Source organism: Thermobia domestica, chromosome 13, assembly GCF_964235325.1.
Source record: "Thermobia domestica chromosome 13, izTheDome1.hap1.1, whole genome shotgun sequence".
Classification (NCBI taxonomy): domain Eukaryota; kingdom Metazoa; phylum Arthropoda; class Insecta; order Zygentoma; family Lepismatidae; genus Thermobia; species Thermobia domestica.
Window position 1 is genome coordinate 109663899 of NC_137466.1, and position 20244 is coordinate 109684142.

Consider the following 20244-nt stretch of genomic DNA (forward strand, 5'->3'; position numbering starts at 1 on the left):
CACTGTACTTTCCAGGTGAATCACTTGTCAAGAGTTCATAGGCCACTTTGTAAAACTCCAAATATGGTACTTCATAATCAGATGCTTGCATTTTTTTAAATGAAGGCAAAACTTTAAAAAACTTCCTTAACGTAACAATGCCTGGTTCATTATTGCATGTAATTACAGAAGGATCAAAAAGCTTTCCCAAAGCATCATATACTTCTGTAGTTTGGGAGTCTCTTCTTTGGGAAGAAAGCTTCCAGAATGATCTTTCTGCACATTTTTTAAAGTCACATTCAACACCAGCCTTCTTTTCACTTGGTAACAAACTTAAGTGTGGTTTAGTTTTTTCACCAAAGAGACCCTGCAATATGTTCTTAATAGCCGTGTCCGAATCACCCAAAATGCACCGTTCATGCAACGTTCAACTGTTCCGTTAGCAGAAAGCTGGCGTTTTTAAATTAATGCAAACGTATTTTTAAAATTTCGCGTATTGTTAGAAATTTCGCGAAAACTGCCAATTTTGCGTTTTATCGCGCAACGGAAACCGGTGAAAATACACACAGAGTATCATAAAACGTCAAGAAACTGAAAATTACTTAATTCTGACGCATTTAGTTTTATCGCGCATTGCGAAAAACTCGTGCCCCTAACCACCATTCTGAAAAAAGTTATGATTTTCAAATTGAAATACATTGGTTGTTAAGCAGACCTCAAGCAGTTGTAATAGAAAATGAGTTTAATAGGCAGATGCACCATTTTGTAATAACCAAGATCGTGTGCTATTGATAGTTCGACGATACATATCAACAACGTCTATGAATGCAAGCAAAATAGCATTACAATTTACAAATGATGACAACTGTTGTTCAACGCCAAGGCTGTTTTTACAATATATTTGAAATCAATGTTGTAATCGTTAAGTTTTTTCTCTAGCCATTCGGATAATAAGCTGGAAGGTTGAAACCTGGTCTGATCGGACGAAGAAGAATGTCGAGCTTGTGCGATTTCGGAAGGTCATGTATTTTTATCTTTTTCAGAGTCAGTCAACAGCGGAAAAGAATCAATTATCGACCGTAACGTTTTCATGGCCTGTGGCAATGGATTGCGCGGATGTGAAATAAAATTACATGTCTCAGCTATTTTTAAAATGCCGAAAGAGTTGAGTTGATTTTGGGTTTAACGTCAAGTTCAGCAGGGAGGCTATATGAGACGTGGACCTACTGATTAACGTGGAATCCGAACCACATGAGCTCCCGCCGGGAATCGAACACAGGTCTCCCATACCAAAGGCGCGTACGCTAACCGCTTAGTCACGGACGAGCTCTTAAAATGCCGAAAGAGTATCTCACTTTCGACATAATTAGATACTGATTTCTTTTGTCAGCCTTTAAACACCAAATTTCATGTTGAAGAAATTTCATAAATTCTGTAACAAGCCCTTTTGCATAACCTGATTTTGAATACGGGCCTATTTTTCTGTACAACAGGCCTCCCAGCAAGACACTGAAAAAATGTAGGCAGTTTGGTTTATATAATGGAATATCTGAAGCACAGAAAAAAATACAGTATAAATCAGGGTTGGCTGGTTTAAACCAAGGTTTAAACCAGCTGGTTTTTTCAAAAAAAAAAAAAAAAAATGGTTTAAACCAAAAAAAAAAAAAGTTTGTAAAAGTGTAAGTGTTTGTAAAATCTTGATGAACACACATTTGTGGGTTATCACGTTTCACTCCCGTATATTATTCGTATTATATTGAGACCTAAATTCCCCATTCACTACTCAAAAAGATTATACATACAAAAGCAACTTTTTTTTATAAGTTTATAAATGTTTATTTATAATACATCGAAATACATTTATAATACTATTGATAAAATACATCGAAAATGCCGTACTTTTTGTGTGTGGGGGGAAGGGGGCATACAGACCCCTCGAGAGGCATTTAGTGAAATAAGTATCTTTGGTATTGATTTATGTATAAATGAGTCTGAGCCAAAGTGGACTCAAATAATTCGTATGTTTATTCACTTTTCTTATTGATATGCAGATTAAGTCGGTGTATTTCTTTAATTTGGACCAATAAAAGTCGTTGTTAACTAACTTGAACTAAATTAGTTCTTCTGTACTCCGTAGTACTTTGAAATTGTTCATATGTAAATCTGTGTAATGGTTTCACTTGTGCAACTGTTTATCTTTTTGTCCTTCTGAAATGACTCTTGACAGTTATATTAAGGAGCATGTAAAGATCAGTACAACGTATTTTTTTTATCAGGATTCCTTCGTGAGTGAGTCGGCAGACGTATCTCATTTGTGGCCAATTAGTCCTGGTTCCGAGTCCAAATGGAGGCCAATTTCTCTCGGATGTAACTCGAGTAGCGGTTTTTATTCCGATTTAAGCTTATATGACCCCTTCCAGCATAACGCGGTTGTTGCATAATAACATCACGGCGAAACAAACTTATTTCTGTCTATATATGATACAAATCTCGGGTGGGTGTGCAAAACATGCTAAGTCCAAAATGGTCAAAAATGAGCTTTTCACGCTACCTGAATAAGAAAATTTTTCTCTACAATTGTGTATACTCGGCTAAGTCCTATCAGGTTTTTCAATGATGTTACAAACCCGTGCGTTTTCAGTCATGTTTGACATACTGATTCTATTTCGTGCAAAACAAGTTAAGTCCGTAGCAAGTGGACTTAACATGTTTTTCCCAACTCTGTGCATTCATATATGAGTGTGAAAAGAAAGGTAAGTCCTCTAAAATGTGACTTAACATGTTTTGCACTGCACTTAATTGTTGAATACATTTCCATCGTGTGAATGAAACAAATGCAAGCAATAAAGTTATGTGAAATATGTTAAGGTAAAACGAGCTTGTAAAATATTTGCTTAATCACTATTCGAATTATATTGGTTTTTCATATTATTCAGAGGTTAAGTAGTATTTTTTTGAAACAAATACAATCATTTTACTCTGTTTCTGTTTTCTATCTCTATTTGAATATTTTTATGAACAACACAAATGCGCAACAATAGGAATAGACCCGGATTTTGATCGGAATGATTCTGCATCCGAATCAACAAAATCCGAACCAGAAGAGAAGCTTAAAACTCATAGGACGAGACGCAAGAAACAGACTGGTAAGAGAAAAGTGATGAAAGAAGATAGTAGTGAGAGAGAGGGGAGGGAACATCTATTACCGTGCTCGGGCAGTGTGCAGATCTGCACAATTTATCAGAGAAACCAGGAACATCTGACATCGAACGCGAGGTACCTGTGGAAGATAGGTCCCGTGAAAATAGAGGACGGAAGGAATCACGAGGTTTGAAATACGATACACAAAAAATTCGTGAAACGAGAAAACGTCTCAGAAATATAGGTCAATCATATGTTACTTCGGAAGTGAAATGCGTTCTAGTTCTTACATTTCAGCTCCCGGTGTGTGTAGAAAAAAATGTAAAATGTGTTGTTCAGAAGAAGTGTTTAGAAATATATTTGACAATTACTGGGCTCTTGGTGATTATAATCGAAGTTATGTATATCTCTAGTTTGCTGAATATTGCTAATAAGCAGAGAACCAGAATCAGACAGAAAGATTTTGAAAAGCAGCACTATCGCCAAGTGACAGTTTTGTATCACATCGAAGTGTCGGGTAAAAGACATGAAGTGTGTAAAAGTTGCTTCTTGTGTATTTTTGGTGAAAGCAAAAGCTTCATTGAGTCGGTAATTCAGAAGAAGCGTGTTTTTCTCTCTCTAGTGTTATAGACATTAGTAGCCGAGGAACCCACAAACCTTCCAACACCAAGTCTGAAAATGAACTGGAAGAGGTTCGCAAACACTTTCAATCAGTTCCCTCATATGAAAGTCATTATTCCCGACGAGACTCCAGTAAAAAGTATTTACTGCCATACGTGACACTTTCGGGACCATATGAGGAGTATAAGAGAATATGCAATGTGATTCCCGTAAGTAGACGTCCGTATGACCATGAATTCCACAAAATGAACTTGAAAATAAAGAAACCGCACCTAGATAGGTGTGAAGTCTGTGATAAGTTATTTCTTCAACTTAAAGTGTCCGGAGATCCTTCCATAAAAACACAGTTGGATAAATTTCATGAAGAGGCTGAGGTGCTATATAACTCTAAAGCTTCCGACAAAGAACTGTCTAGGAATATTACACGCAAGACCATTACAATTGACTTACAACAATGTCTTCCAACTCCCTTTTTACAGAACTCAGTATCATTTTACGAAAGACAGTTATGGACATTTAATCTTACAGTTCACGATTGTGACAATCAAACTGTTTTGTGTGTGTGTGTGTGTGTGTGTGTGTGTGTGTGGCATGAGGGAACCGGTGGAAGAGGAGCAAATGATATCGCCTCATGTGCTTATCATTTTCTATTAGAAAATATGAATCCAGAAGCGAAACAAGTAGTTATGTACTCCGATTCATGTGCTGGACAGAATCACAATTCCCACTTTGCAGGCATGTGCTTCACAGTTTTACAGAAGTCTACGAACCTTGAAACTATTGACAACAAATTTCTAATACCAGGTCATACACATATGCAATGTGATACAGATCATAGTGTTATGGAGAAAAAGAAGAAAAAGTTTAATGGTAACGTCGAGCATCCCCATGACTGGGCTCAATTAATTCGTCAAGCAGGGAAGAAAAACCAATTTGTAGTACGTGAAATGTTTGAAGATTTCTACGATTTTTCCTGTGTGTTAACAGAATCTGTTCAATTTTGCAAGAGTGACGGTGCTGGTGAACGTTTTCTGTGGGGACATATTAAGTAGTTACGCTATGAGAAACAAAAGCCAGGTGTATTATTTTACAAGACAACTCACAATAGTCGTGAAAAGTTCAAAACTATGGATGTTTCAAGAAGGGGAAAGCCAAGTGTTTTGATGCCAATGCGTCTCTATAATGGACCGATAGCAATCAGCAATGAAAACAAAAAGGATCTTTTGGACCAGCTTCCGTTTGTATCCCCTGTATTTCATGAGTTTTACAGGTCATTAAAACTGCATCCTCTGTTCAAAATGTATTTCCTGATAAAACAGAAAGCAGTCCAAATGAAGACGATTAGTAAACTGACATTAACCATATTATAGAATTAATCTGAGCAAAACACACAGAGATTAATTTTGGTAAAAATATATTACATTTCTGTTACAGTTTCGACAGATTAGCTCTGTCTTCTACAGTCAAACATTACATGCTTACTTGAGTATGTAATGTTTGTCTATAGAAGACAGAGCTAATCGTCGAAACTGTAACAGAAATGTAATATATTTTTACCAAAATTAATCTCTGTTCCATTAGAATAATGTTATAGCATTATCCACAGTGTAACATAAGTCTATACATTCAGTGCAAAAACAGATAAGTCCACAAGTGCTGTAAGTTGTATTAAGTGCAAAGTCAGATAAGTCCACAAGTTCTGAAACATAGTCCTAAAAACAAATCTAGAACTTTTTTATTATAAGGTGTTAAGCACTAAAAACTGAGTATAATGTGCACAAAGGAATATTAATTGAAATAAAATATACAAAAAATCATATAGTGTAGTTTCTGATTTTTGTCGAATTTTCAAACTTTCAAATTGAATTTTCTCAAAAGTAACATTTTGTGACTTAACATCTTTTGCACACCCACCCGAGAAATATATAGAGCAAATTATTTAAACCATAAAAACCTAGTTTAAACCCAAAAAACCGTTTTTTTTAGTTTTTTAAATAAAAAACCATGGTTTTTGCCAACCCCGGTATAAATGTATTGTAAGAAAAGGCCACCCTTCACCTCAATAGGCAACTGGAAACAAGATTTAGATTAATACAGAATAAAAATATATATAACATTTTACTTTTTCAACTTAGCAGACCTGCTGTATTGTTTTTAGGAAAAGAAAAAAAAAAATCGATTGAAATAAGACTTGATTTAATGATTAAGAGAAATGTTCTTGTGGTCCGAATTGTCTATGCCCTTCCCCCGATCCACCACTATTATACAATTTTACTTTTACATTTTAAAGGTACAATAATGACCTAGTACACGTGTTATTTTTGCGACACTTTTGTTGTGGCATTTTTAAGCCTTTTGGTTCCAGCCTTAATCAGGGCTTGTGCAGCTGACACCTCATCCATGAGCCGATGCTTTATTGTTTTCTGAAGTCTAATGTTTCCCCTCTGAAATTAATATTTCAACTTCATGAACTTCAACACACATGTTTTTCTCCACTCTTTTTTGGCACTCATTTTTGTCTTTTCTGCTGTGATCTTATGCTCACTTTCTTGCTGCTCTAAGTCTTGTTTATCTCTGTCCATATCTTCGTGATATTTCTTATGTGCTTCTTTGTAGTATATTAACATTTCTTTAGCGATATTAACTTCATTTACATTTTTATCAACTGTCTTTAATCATTCGTAGTCCATTAATGGTTTCTTCATTCAGTCCTTGTCTCTTAGATGGCATCATGTTCTTATCTGTCGAGAAATCACATTCACAGGTGCCTACCCGTATGAAAGTGTTAACTGCTCTCACAAGTTTATAATTGTTGGACAGCTTGGTTTCCTTGTATTATTTTCGAGCAGCATTACTTTGTTCCAATACGGTCAGTACTACAATCAGGGTTTGAAAAAACCCGGTTGCCCAACCTACCTGGGTCCATGTGTGTGTTTTTTCGGGTATTTTCGGGTTTAATTGGGTTTTTTCGAAATATTTCAATATTTTGGGGGTAAAAGTGTTAAAATGTGATTTATATTTCAAGATTATCAATGTCACAACTTGTCACAATTGTCACAACAATTCTCTATTCACTGCAGTTTTGAAAAAACGGCCGCCATTTTGAAATTTTACATTGGATCGCTGCCAAAGTATATACGGCTAATTTAGTGTGTCTCGTGCTTCTACTCTGAACATGTCAACTTAAAAGACCAAAAAATTGCACTTTGTACCGTGGATATCCACTATTTTGAAATTTTACGTTCGTATGCCGCCAAAATCTATGCAGGAAATTTAGTGTGTCTCGTGCTTGTACCCTGAAAATTTAAACTTTAAAGACCGAAAGTGACACCCTGTTGTATGTGTGGTACATGTAGACGAACGAACAAGTGTAGATCGAGTCATTCCAGGAGTCTCAATGACGTTCGCCAAATATGAACACCAAATATATTAATATAAAACAAAAATATATATAATTCGTGTTTTATAAAATAAATGTTTCAAAATGTCTTATACGACATAAATATTTTCAAGTGTAAAATAAATAGGTTTATTGTTGGAGTCATGGCGCCCCCCCCCCCTCACTTTTTTGAAATTACGCATTAATGTATATAGTTTCATTTGGAAATATAATGTTTGGTATGTATTATTGGTTCATAGAATTAAAATGGTGCCATGAAATATTTATCGTTCAATGAATACGTATTGGTTGTCTATCCGTGGAATTAAGAAAGCTACAGGAATTGCCTTTGAACTGCCACTAAAAATGGCCCCAAAATTAACCTATTGGAGCGCCACAATTCGAGCGTACTTTCATTTCTTCTTGCAAGGACTCGATATGTTAGGTCATTCCAGAGCGGAAATGTTAGGCTAGTTTTAGACGAAAGCATTTATCGTAACATTTCTCGTAGCAGATGTGCTGCCAAAAATCTCGTATAATATTCTATGGCATCAAAAGTATATTGTGCTTTTACACGGAAGCATTTTGATAAGCATTTTGTCGTGACGTAGGAAACATCACTGCAGAAGAGCGCAATTATGGCTCCAAAAATAAAAACAGATATTTCAGTCACTATTTCTTCTAAAGCCCTTTTTCGCATATGCTTATTATGATACAAAGGACTTTTAACGGTACAGTTATACTATACAGATCCATAGATTTTAAAATTTACAGAAGAAATTTCTAATATTTAATAGAGTAGTGTATAAGTAATGGAAATATGGTGTGCACTTACATCTGAAATGCGTATTTACGTGAAAATATAGAAATTAAAGTCGAACCTGAAATGCATGTAATCTTCAATAAGCTGCCATAAAATTTTGGCAAGTCTGTAATTTCCCCATTTTGTATCGAGAACAGAACTCAACCAACCCCTTCGGGGCTTCTAACCTGTTCCCACTACTACTACTACAACAACTCCTATTCCAACTACTACTCCTCCTCCTTCCTACTCCTACTACTATTACTATTACTGCACCTATTGCTACTGTTACTAAGTACTCCTACTTCTACTCTTACTACTACTTACTCCTCCTCCTCCTCTTCCTACTACTACTTCTACTACTATTACTCCTCCTCCTCCTCCTACTACTACTACTTCTACTGCTACTCCTACTACTACTTACTCCTCGTCCTCCTACTACTACTTATACTATGGATCCGTATAGTAAAACTACACGTTGCCACCTGTTAAAGTGAACCTGCACCGGAGAATGCAAGAGCACACCTCAGAAATGATTGCTGAAGGTACAATAAATGAAACGAAAAGTTTTTTTAACGAATTTCTGTGTGGATTCGTATAATGAAACTGTACGCTTTTAACTTTGTACAAACAAGGATGTTCCTCATATTTTTTAATCAACATAATAGTCAGCCGCTCTGAAACTAATTGAGATAAATTTCGCAAGAAAAGAAGTCCTTCACAAGTTATTCTTTATTGCACAAAAATGGAGTTCCAAAAATGTATTTTCTTCTTTCTAATAATAAGAAAATATTTTGATTTGATTTTTTTAGTTTAACATCCTGTTCAGCAGCGAAGTTATATGAGACGTGGACTTAATGAGCAACGTGGATTGCGAACCACGTGAGCTCCCTCCGAAAATCGAGCCAGGGTCTCCCACGTCAAAGACTCGTACGCTAACCGCTTAGCCACGAGGGAGCTCAGTAAGGAATATTAATTTTGCAGTGTAATATACGAGTTTAGGGGTGTACATATAGTTTTTATATACAATTAAATTTAGTGAATTCAGCATAATTCTAGGTTTAAGGATTATTTTGTATAACTGAAATGTGGAGTGACTCTAAGTATTGCTGAGTTTTGATATATTTTAAGAAAGTGAAAACTGTACTTAATGGCAGCGAACATGTTTCGGGAAGCTGTAAAAGTATTTCTTTAAATATCGTAGCATATGCTTGTAGTATTCACTGTCATTCTAAGAGTAATAACACATATAACAGCATGCGTGGAATTAAAAACATAAGTTGTTCATTAATTTCCAGTTTCAATATAACTCATTATTCATTACTATGAGTATTTGATTAATATTATCCTTTCTATTTATTTGTTTTGCAAATTTGTTATTAAATAGGCCTCTAATCTGATCACACATTTTTCCAGACAGAATTTTAAGATATTCATGAGCAAGAAATCAAATCTCTTCTTACACCTTCGTTGTTTAAGAGTACAAAGGGCTAGTATCTACTTGCGTTGCTCTTGTCAATTTACTTAATAAAATATGAAAAAAGATATACGGTATTTTAACTGAAAAAGACAGTATCCTAATAGTTATACAACCTTTCGAGAAACAAAGCGTTACAAGCAACCAGGAAAACTAACACTAATATCAAATATTCAGATCATGTCTGTCCCCCCCCCCTCTTTTAACGCCCAACCGCCGCCACTGATTGGAGTTCATTACCGATAGTTTGTGCGTTCAATTACGGGAATTTTCCGAGCACTTGTTGCAAGACGGCTCTTTCCAGAAAATTAATTTAAAACAATTAACACAGACATAATTCATATTTTATAAAGTAAATGTTTCAAAATGTCTATCTTCCAGCGTAAAATAAATAGTGTTATTGTTGAATTATTCAGTTGCGACGCTTTGTGCGTTGAATTGTGGGAATTTCCCGAGCACTTCTTTTGTGGCGTTCATATATATATATATATATATATATATATATATATATAAATGCAGCTTTTTCTTGGTGTATATCGAAACTTCCACTAGTAAGGAAGTTTGAATTCAGCATTTGAAATAGTAAGAGTTACGTAATCTTCGGAACTCCGAGCATTAAGCTTCTTAAATTTGACAAGAATTTTTACGCTATTGCTGGTGTTGATTCAGCAGAATGCTTATTTGAAGAGGAGCGACAAATAACTGAACTAAACTGTTGTTGGAAAACCAAATTTTATTGAAGAATACTTGTGTTACCATCAAAGGTAATAAAACAATAATACTAATAGTTTTACTAATAACTAAACTAACTAACTCTATGGCCTATGGAACTCGGAGGTTCAATGCCGCGTTCACAAAAGCTCTCCACTGACTTCTATCCTTAGCTAACTGCATCCAGTTTCTACTCTGTATTCCAATCTCTGCGAGATCCATCTTAATATTGTCCTCCCATCTGCGCCTAGGTCTTCCTAATCGTCCTTTTCCGATTAGTCTTCCAGTCAAGACTTTGAAAGCGTCTCTACTTTCTTCCATTCTAGCTACATGACCCGCCCATCTAAGCCTCCTAGACTTAACGGCCCTAACAATGTTGGGTAAACCATATAAATTATGTAGTTCCTCGTTATGAAGTTTCCGCCATTCCCCATTCCAGTTCCTCTTGGGTCCGAATATTCGGCTCAGGATCTTAATCTCAAATACTTTCAGTCTATGTTCTTCCCTCAGAGTAAGTGACCATGTTTCGCAGCCATACAGAACTACAGGCATGATTATCGTTTTGTATATTTTAAGTTTCAAATTCCTCGACAGAATTCGCGACGACAAGAGATTTTGAACCGAATAGTAACACGAATTCCCTGCTTTTAGTCGACATTTAATTTCTCCGTGAATATGATTTTCCTCTGTTAATATTGATCCTAGATATTTGAAAGTATCCACTTTATCAAAAGTATTATTTAGTATTTTAACGCATCCATAATTTGCTGTATTCCGGTCCCGACGCACTTCCATGTATTTAGTTTTCTCTGCATTTACTTCTAAACCCATGTCCCTGCAAGCGTTTAATAAGATCTCTGCATTTCTTTCTATTGTTCTCCTATCATCTCCTATTAAATTTACATCATCAGCATATGCCATAACCTGGTGAATACCGTTCAACTGTAAGCCCTGGTTGCTATTTTTGATTTTCCTTATAGCGTATTCCAAAACGAAGTTAAATAATAATGGCGACAACGCATCTCCTTGTTTCAGGCCATTTTCGACGTGAAAGCTCGTGGACAAAAATTTTCCTACCCGGATTTTACTTTGGGATTCATTTAAACATATCTTAATTAATCTAATTAGCTTTCTCGGTATTCCAAATTCTGCAAGAACGTTGTATAATGTTTCTCTCCTAACCGAGTCGTACGCCTTTCTAAAAATCAATAAATAGTTGATGTACCGGGGTATTGTATTCCCACTTTTTTTCGAGTATTTGGCGAATGGTAAATATTTGGTCGATAGTTGATCGATTTCGTCTAAATCCGCACTGATAATCTCCAATAATTTCATCTGCGTATGGGGTCAGTCTTGCTAGCAGAATATTTGAAAGGATTTTATAGGATGTTGACAGAAGAGAAATGCCTCGATAATTATTACAGTCAGTTTTGTCGCCTTTCTTGTGGATTGGAACAATGATTGATTCTTTCCACTCTTGTGGCAATTCTTCCTTGTTCCAGATAAGGAGAATGAGTTTGTGTATCTCGTTCCACAATTTTTCGCCTCCAGCTAAAATTAACTCAGCCGGAATTTCATCTACACCCGGAGATTTGTGTTTCTTTAATTTCTTTATAGCGGTTTCTACTTCCATTCGGTTGGGTTCTGGAATATACGGTTCTGCGGTGTGTATCTCCTTTTCTCCACGAACACTAGTTTTTGGTTGCGTGTTAAGCAAATCGTCAAAGAAATCTTTCCATCTATTTAAGATGCTATCCGTGTCAGTGAGAACTGTACCGTCAGATTTCTTTAATATATAAGCACGAGGTTGATAGCCTTTCTTAAATTCGTTGATTCCCTTATACATGTCCCGGATGTTTTTATTTTTACTGTTATCTTCAAGTTCCTTAATTTTAGCTTTCAGAAAATCGCGTTTCTTTGTTCTGAAAGTTTTGGAAGTTTCCCGTCTGATATCTGCGAAATTTTGTGTAGTCATTTCATTCGGATTTTGTAGCCAGCGTAATTTTGCCTGTTTTCTCTTCTCTGCTAGTTTTATGCATTCCTGGTCGAACCATGGTTTGTTCCTACGTATTTCCGCGTGTCCCAATTTTTCTTTTGCTGAAATTTTAATGCTATCTCTAATTTCAATCCAGGTATCCTCAACACTAGTGCACTCCGAATCTTCTAAAGCCGAAAATCTATTCGAAACTTCAATCTGGTATTTCTCTCTTACCTGGCTCTCTTCTAATTTCTTTAAATTGAATCTCTCCGTTTTCGGACAATGAATATTACCTTTATTCAAAGATAACCTCTCTCGTATTATCGTTGCTACCAGGTAGTGGTCAGTGTCACAATCAGCCCCTCTAAACGACCGGACATCAATTATGCTAGATTGCCTTCTTCTATCTACTAAAACGTGATCAATTTGATTATGTGTTTTCCCGTCTGGTGATGTCCAAGTGTATTTATGAACGTCGCGATGTGGGAATTTTGTACTCTTCACGATTAGGTTTTTGGATGTTGCAAAGTTCACGAGTCTAACACCGTTGTCATTACTTTTTTTTATGCAGACTTTCGTTCCCTATAATCGGTTTGAAAATATCCTCTCGTCCTACCTTCGCATTGAAATTCCCTAATAGAATTTTCGTATGGTATCGCGGGAGTTGGTCAAATATCCGTTCCACTTCTTCGTAAAAACTGTATTTTATATCGTCATCCTTATCTTCTGTTGGGGCATGTGCATTTAAAACAATAATATCACACCACCGTCCCTTAAGAGTAATAAAAGAAAATCTGTCAGTAACAAATTCAACCCGTTTAATTACTGGTAATATACGTTTATGAACGAAAAACCCTGTTCCTAGCTGGTGATTTTTATTTCCTTCCCCGTAAAAGAACGTAAAATTTCCGGAATTCTCAGATCCATTTCCTTCCCACCTAACTTCCTGAACTCCTACTACGTCCATCCTGTATTTCTCTTAACTCCCTCGTTACAGATTTTAACGCGCCTGCCCTATAAAGACTCCTAATATTCCATGTTCCAAATCTCATGTCCATCTTCTTTTGCTGAGGTCGTGCCAAGTTATCAGTCCTTGTCCGAGGCTTTTGTGAATATTTCTGAACAAGTGCTTTTTTTTTTTTTTTATACAGGATGAGGTTGTTAGCCCTACCCAAACCCCCAAGCTGGAGGACCACTCCTAGTCGGCTGTCCGCGACTGCTTATTCAGTACATTCGCAGCTAACCTCTATATCTAGAGGCCTTCTCCTCGATCCGCAACCTGAGGACGCGCCATGCCGTGGTGACAGGAACCCAAGTTTTACTAATGCACTACATATTTACTGGTAGTACCGGCACCTATGGCCTTAAACCCGATGATGGATAACGTCTCTCGGCGTCGCCGAGTCAGCGAGCACACTTTTCACGGAAAGTATTTTCTAAAATATAAAATTACATAGCTTACTTCAAACAGGCTATAAGCGTAATCTATACATTAATTTGTTCTATAATTACCTCAAGCTAAGGTTTTTTTAATTTTTTTTAATTCATTCAGTGCAGTCAGAAGTTTATAAAAGTCTTATGTTGTTGTATACCTTAACGTGAAAGCATCTAATCTGCCCAGGAAAGTCCATAATCTGATAAAAATTATTTTCAATGTAACCACCTTAGTTGTATCAACAATATACTAACAAAAAGCTCAAAAACCCAGGTGGGTTTTTTCAGGTGGGTCCAACCCGAAAAAAATCGGTGGGTTTTTTTGGGCCGGGCCCACTTGGGCAAACCCTGACTACAATCAACAAAAAAAGTCATCGCGTATGCTCTGGTAACTCATATAAATTCGCTACTCGTCTACAGCTTTGTCAATTTCCCATCTGGTTAACACCTAAGGCACATAAGATGCTAATTGTTTCTAAGATGACAATATCTTACCTTGCTCTTGCTTTGCATGTCTAACAGCAGGGTGCAAAATCTGGTAGTTTCAAAATCCGGTTATTTAGCAGCAGCCTTTATAGAAGGTAACTTGTTACTTTTATGAAGAATTTCTTTGCATTTAACGTGAGTAACTGTTGTTGCACCTTATCGACTTCTTTCGATGCCAATTGTGCACCTTCATCACCGACATAAATTTTATCTGGCAGTGCATTTCTTTTTCTTTCACTTTTATATTTAGAAGATCAGAAGTTTTCTCATTGTGCACATCAAATACTACAACTCTTGCCATTATTCTTTGAATTCATCACGTAAAATGTAGATAAGTGGTTCCTGTTTTTACATAATCACAAGGAATTTATCGAACAAAGTGCCTACACTTATAAGAAAATGTAAGTATGCAAATGTAACAGGAAATCTCAAGTTCTGACGGATTCTCTTCTAGCGTTCTGACCGTAATGAAATTTGATTTTGCTTGGGAAGGAAATTAAAGAAATATTCTGTCAGTGCTGACAACATTGAAACAATTCTAAAGTAACTAGGATTTTCACCATTTTTCTGCTTTCTATGACTTTTCCAGAGCATTTCTACGACACATTCTTATTTCCAGGTTTTGCAGGACGCGTGAGAACCCTGCATATTATGTACAACAATATTGGAAGGCTGGTGAATACCAACACACCTTAACGCCTAGCCAATACTGTTCCACATACGCTGCTGAAAGAAAATGCTAACAGCTTGCGTTATGCGAAGCTGGAGCATGGCAATTCCTCAGTTAAGCTTCAATGGGGAAGAATAAGCACACAGAAAACAAAGAAAGAATAAAAGAAAACCAGTAGAGATGGGAGGATAAGAAAAAGCAAAATAAAAAATAATGATTAGTGACTAATCCCTCAGAACAAATGCTAAGACATATTTAGCATATTACTAATATGTAGCAATTTAAATCATCACTGCAACTGCCCTTGGCTTGTGTTTTTAATAATTCAATCACTGAAAAATATAGGAAATATAGGACAAGACTAAAATATAGGACAGCTGAGAGCCCTGGTATAAGGATGTGTTGATATTCGTTAAACATTAATTTCTAATAGACCGAGCGGAATTAATATCGGGTGCAAGGTCAACAGCTTTTTCACCCGAATAGATTATCTCTTCTAATGGAATGGAAAGCGGTAGGTAACTGTATTTTAAGCCTAATCTAAAAATATGAAACATTTTTTTTAGATATGTCAATATCAGTAAGATTAACAAACAATTCTACGGGAAGTCCGAATCTGTTTTTGTTGGTTTGTATTTATTAATAACAAGAATACCATCCAAACAAGTATTTTTTTCTTCAGGTGTGCAAGTTTAATTTTGTACTTCATTCATAACGTAGAGTGCAAACTGTTCTGTAAAACTTTTAAGTATAACGGATCAGTACGGAAGATTAAAGACAATCACATCTGATAGCAATAATAATAAAGCCTGTTTACTAAAAAAAAATCTACGAATCATTAAAAGTATTTTAATAATAGAAACACGGAAGAAAACAAAGTCGCCAGAATTGGCTTTATCACACTGCGGCAGACGAAAACGAACTAGAATGCTGAATGGAGATTACAGTGACATCTACCGGAAAGACATGTAAACCACTTCAACAGCACTATTTGGCAAAAACATACAGAAATACAGGAAAACTAGTATAGTCGTCCTTTTAACACATGTACTGGTACACAGAAGTTAACACGAGTATATTCGGGATATTATATTTTCGTTAAAATTAAACACCCAAGTATTCTCAGCCTTTTAAGTTAAGAAGTTTAAATATTACAGAAATGTCCCTCTTCAGACGCAGAATTTTCGAAAACTCGGAAACACATCTGAACTTCTTTACAATAAGAATTGTATATACCAAATTCCATCTGCCTAACTTGAAGGGCTCGAGAGATACATACTTTTTTCATGAATTTTGAACCTCATCTTAGGATATGCATTTTGATGAAAGGACAAAAAACCTGAGTCAAGTTAAACACCAACATGGTCAAAAATTTATTTCAAACAGTTCACCCATTTTCTCCTTATGTAACAGACAACGTCGATGTTATTTTTATATATAAAGAATAATACAGAAATTGCCTTCCTTTTAGAAGCAGAGTACTCTAAAAACGCTGCTGCACGTGGTTACTTATTTATGATAAGGAGAACAATTCTTAACTAAAAATTGAGTATTGAATGTTAACTGGATTTAATCTCTCTACAAGTCTCCTGTACAACACGAAATGATTAAAAGAGCACAATGTTATTTTATTTTATTTTTTATTTATTTATTTATTTATTTTTTTTTTTTTTTTTTTTTTTTGCCTAATAACTACCCAACTTTTTTTTTTTAATGCTTTGCTTACACTAGCATTATTAAGATTCCACCATCATATGGATTAATATGCGATTTCAGATTTACATTCAATTACTGTCAAAGAATGGTCAGAAATACCACATTTTATTTATGTTCTAGCAAAATAAATTTTGACTTAAATCTTTTTTTATTTATTTATTTATTTATTCTTTTTTAATCATTCGATTTAAATCACTCTAATTTCAGTCTATCAACCCTGAGAAATATCAAAGATTTTGGATCATTTCACTTACACGTAATTAACGTGAATTTAAATTATGTTCCCATCAACTTTTATCTAATTTAACTCTCTTTAGCTGAATACATAAACAATCTCATTATTATTCGTTTTTATGTAGGATCAAAATCAAGAAACAAGAGCGAATATCTATTTAAAAAACTACTGCGATGACATCAATTTTACACAAAATCAGTTCTGGCCCAACAGAGTGTTGCAAATGATTAACCCGAGAAAGCCCGGTGTCCCCTACAGGAAACAGCAATTTAAATGTCTCCTTTGTTTTACCTGAAGGAAGTATTTCGATTATGTTTGGAGTTTTGGAAAGTATCTAGTCTGAACATCACCTGGAAGTACTGTGCGATTTCAGCTCCACCTAGCGGCGGAGATATGAAGTAGAGAATTACATATTCTGTGGGCTGAGTGACTGTTTGCACACTTCACTGCATGAAAATGGCTGCCAAGAAAGGAAACAGGTACTTTTTTTTCTTTCTTGATTTATTATCTTGAAACATTCATGTTCACATATAGAATGTAAGGTTTGGTAACAAATGAGTAAAAGTACTTATAATTTTGCAAAAGAAAGAAGGTGCCTCCTGTAGGGGACATTGAGCACTGTACGTACATAATCTCTTTCTTGGTATAATTTCTGAATTTGAGAACATAGTTTGAAAATATTATGTCGTAGATTTCTTACACTATATACAAAGTAGATACGTGATACTTTGCTTATTATATGCTTACTTTGATTTACGTCCAGTTTTCCTCAAAGGCGAAGGCCTTCGAAAACGGTTCTTGTCTACAGAAAGGTTTTCAAGTTGAATTTATTTACTACATAACAATGATAATGACTGTTGTAAGTAAAGAATTAAACAACAATTATAAAAATTGCATTCTATTCTTGAAGTTTATATAACCAAACCAAACCTAATCAAATCTACCTAGCCCAATCTGTTTGATTACGTTTTGTATGTGTAAGTAGGTTGTGCTTTGTGTGGTAATTTACGGGAAGCTAATTTTCTTTTCAGCCACAAGCTCCATGAAATTGTAGAAATCCTCTGAGATTTGGCTATAAATTGTGGTCAGCTGCCACCCGAACAGGTAATTTGATTGCTCTTGAACCAAGCTCAGTATAGCAAGCTAGCGTATCAAGAGGTTCTTGGTGTAGGTCCAAGTGTTGTTTTGGATACTGAGTCTAGGTTACCGCAAGGCCTTGGACCTTACAATTTTTATTTTGATACCTTTTTCATAGCATTGCCACTTACTGAAACTCTGTCAGCGTTTGGAAATGGAGGCACTGGTACAGTACGAGAAAACCGTTTCCAGAAATGTCCGTTACAAGAGACAAAGGCACTGAAGAAGAAGAAGAGGGGTTCGTTGTCTTTCGCAGCAAAAAGTGATATGGTTTTAGTGAAATGGCATGATAATAATACTGAGTGTAGTGTCTAACTACCATAGTGTACTGCCGATTCAGAAAGTAGATAGGATTGTTGTTGTTGCCGGAAGGAGAACAAAAATCTCTCTGGACAGCCCATCTCTTATTCAAAAATACAATAAATATATGGGGGGAATCGACAGATTCGATGAAAATGTACACTCAATGCAAATTGCTTTCCGAGGAAAAAAAAATAGTGGTTCCCTCTCTTAGCATTTGGTGTGGATGCCGCTTCTCATAATGCATGGCTAATGCTAAAAGAATGCGGCCAAGGTGAAAAACTCACTTATTGTTAATTTCGTAGAATGATTGTTCAAATTTACTGCGGTATTTATGGAAAACCACCTGTGAAGAGTGTCACTTGTAGCGCGCCATTAGATCAACGTGTTCAGAATGACGGTCGCCTCAATTCTGACCCTAAGGACCATGTACAACAGAAGTTCGCACAAAAGAGGTGTGGTTTGTGCCACAAACACACAAGGATCATGTGCCAAAAGTGTGAGATTGCGTTACATGTTCGTTGGTATCACTTTCACAGCCGAAAGTAAATATTAAAGTCTCTAATGTAATTTGCGTTCTGTAATGCTATTCTTTGACCTTGCTTTTGGGCAGCGTATTCAAATGTTATAACCAGAATATCCGTATTTAATATTTTGCATTTTTTATAGTTATTCTATGTATAAGTAATATTTGTCTTCATTTATATTTTATTTACAACGAAACCTGTATCTTTTAAATCAATAGTATTTTCAATATATGCCCATCGTATTTCTAATGCCCAGTGTACCCTACAGGGGACCCAACCATTTCTCCGCATTGGGTACACATATGAAATTATTTTCGTGATAATCTCGATTCAGTGTCTCTAAAGGACGCAAAAAAACAAGAAAATTATTCAATACATACTTTGTAGTAAGTATGGGCTTCCCGGGTTAATCTGAATAAATAAATAAATAAATAAATAAAACTTACCACAACAATGAAAAGGAAAAGGGAGGCAAAATTGCACAGTTTCGGCGTCCACATTCTGAGCATCTAGAAAAAGATATAGGAGCATTAGTCATACCCATTATAAGTAAAATAGTTATATTTATATTTAATACGTAAAATTACCACAGAAAAAATACTAAACCTAATAAAACAATACTTGTTACTATACTGCTGTAAATACTGAAATTTACATAAAATTGTATTTATCCAGTATAATCAGACCGCATTTAACCAATTTCTACAAATTTTACAGAATAAAACGCTCTAGACTGTTGACTATTTAAAACTTATCGTATATTTTCTTTGTAGAAATTCACCCCAACGTCACTTTCTCAAAAAATCATCTGTGATCCTATGAACAACTTGTCCTATACAGGAAGCATGGCAATACAAGTATAAGCAAATAAATTCCGAAAACGATTATTCATGCGATAGATTACACTTCGTCCCTCGTAGATAGACCACACATCAAGCGCACATGGTTCTTGAATTCCTCAATAATCAGTAATCAGGGTTTCAAAAAACCCGGCACCTGGGACCATGTGGATTTTTTCGGGTATTTTCGAGTTTAATTGGGTTTTTTCGAAATATTTCAATGTCTTTGGGATAAAAACGTTAAAATATGATTTACATTTCAAGATTATCATTGTCAGAACTTGCAACAATTTTCTATTCACTGCTGTTTTGAAAACTATGGCCGCCATTTTGAAATGTTATATTGGATAGCCGAAAAAAAATCTATACAGCAAATTTAGAATGTGTTGTGCTTCTACCCTCAAAATTTCAACTTAAAAAGTCCGAGAATTGCACCCTGCAGCATGGATACCCGCTATTCTGAATAATGGCCGCCATTTTAAAATTTTATGCCACCATAATATATACAGCTAATTTAATCTCTCGTGCTTCTACTTTGAAAATTTTAACCTGAAAGACCGAAAACTGTCTTTTATAGCGTGGATGTTCGCTATTTTGAAAAAAAAAAAAAAAAAAAAGGCGCCATTTTCTAATTTTACGTTGACATGCCGAAAAAATCTATACAGAAAATTTAGAGTGTCTCCAGCTTGTATCCTGAAATTTAAAAAACCAAAAGTTGAACACTGTGTGGTTCAGGCACACAAACGAACAAATGAAGATCGAGTCATTCCAGGAGTCTGTGACGTTCGCCAAATATGAATATCAAATAGCTA

At 35.5% G+C, this 20244-nt stretch overlaps 1 protein-coding gene across 3 annotated transcripts in view; it reads right to left on the bottom strand.

The window, feature by feature from the left end:
- The window catches only part of LOC145668420 (uncharacterized), a 181847-nt gene that overhangs the window by 137446 nt on the left and 24157 nt on the right, over positions 1–20244 (bottom strand). For all 3 annotated transcript variants that reach the window (XM_081736232.1, XM_081736233.1, XM_081736234.1), the window contains exon 2: positions 19040–19102. In XM_081736232.1, coding sequence (XP_081592358.1) covers positions 19040–19102 — 63 coding nt within the window. The remainder of the gene's footprint in view (positions 1–19039; positions 19103–20244) is intronic.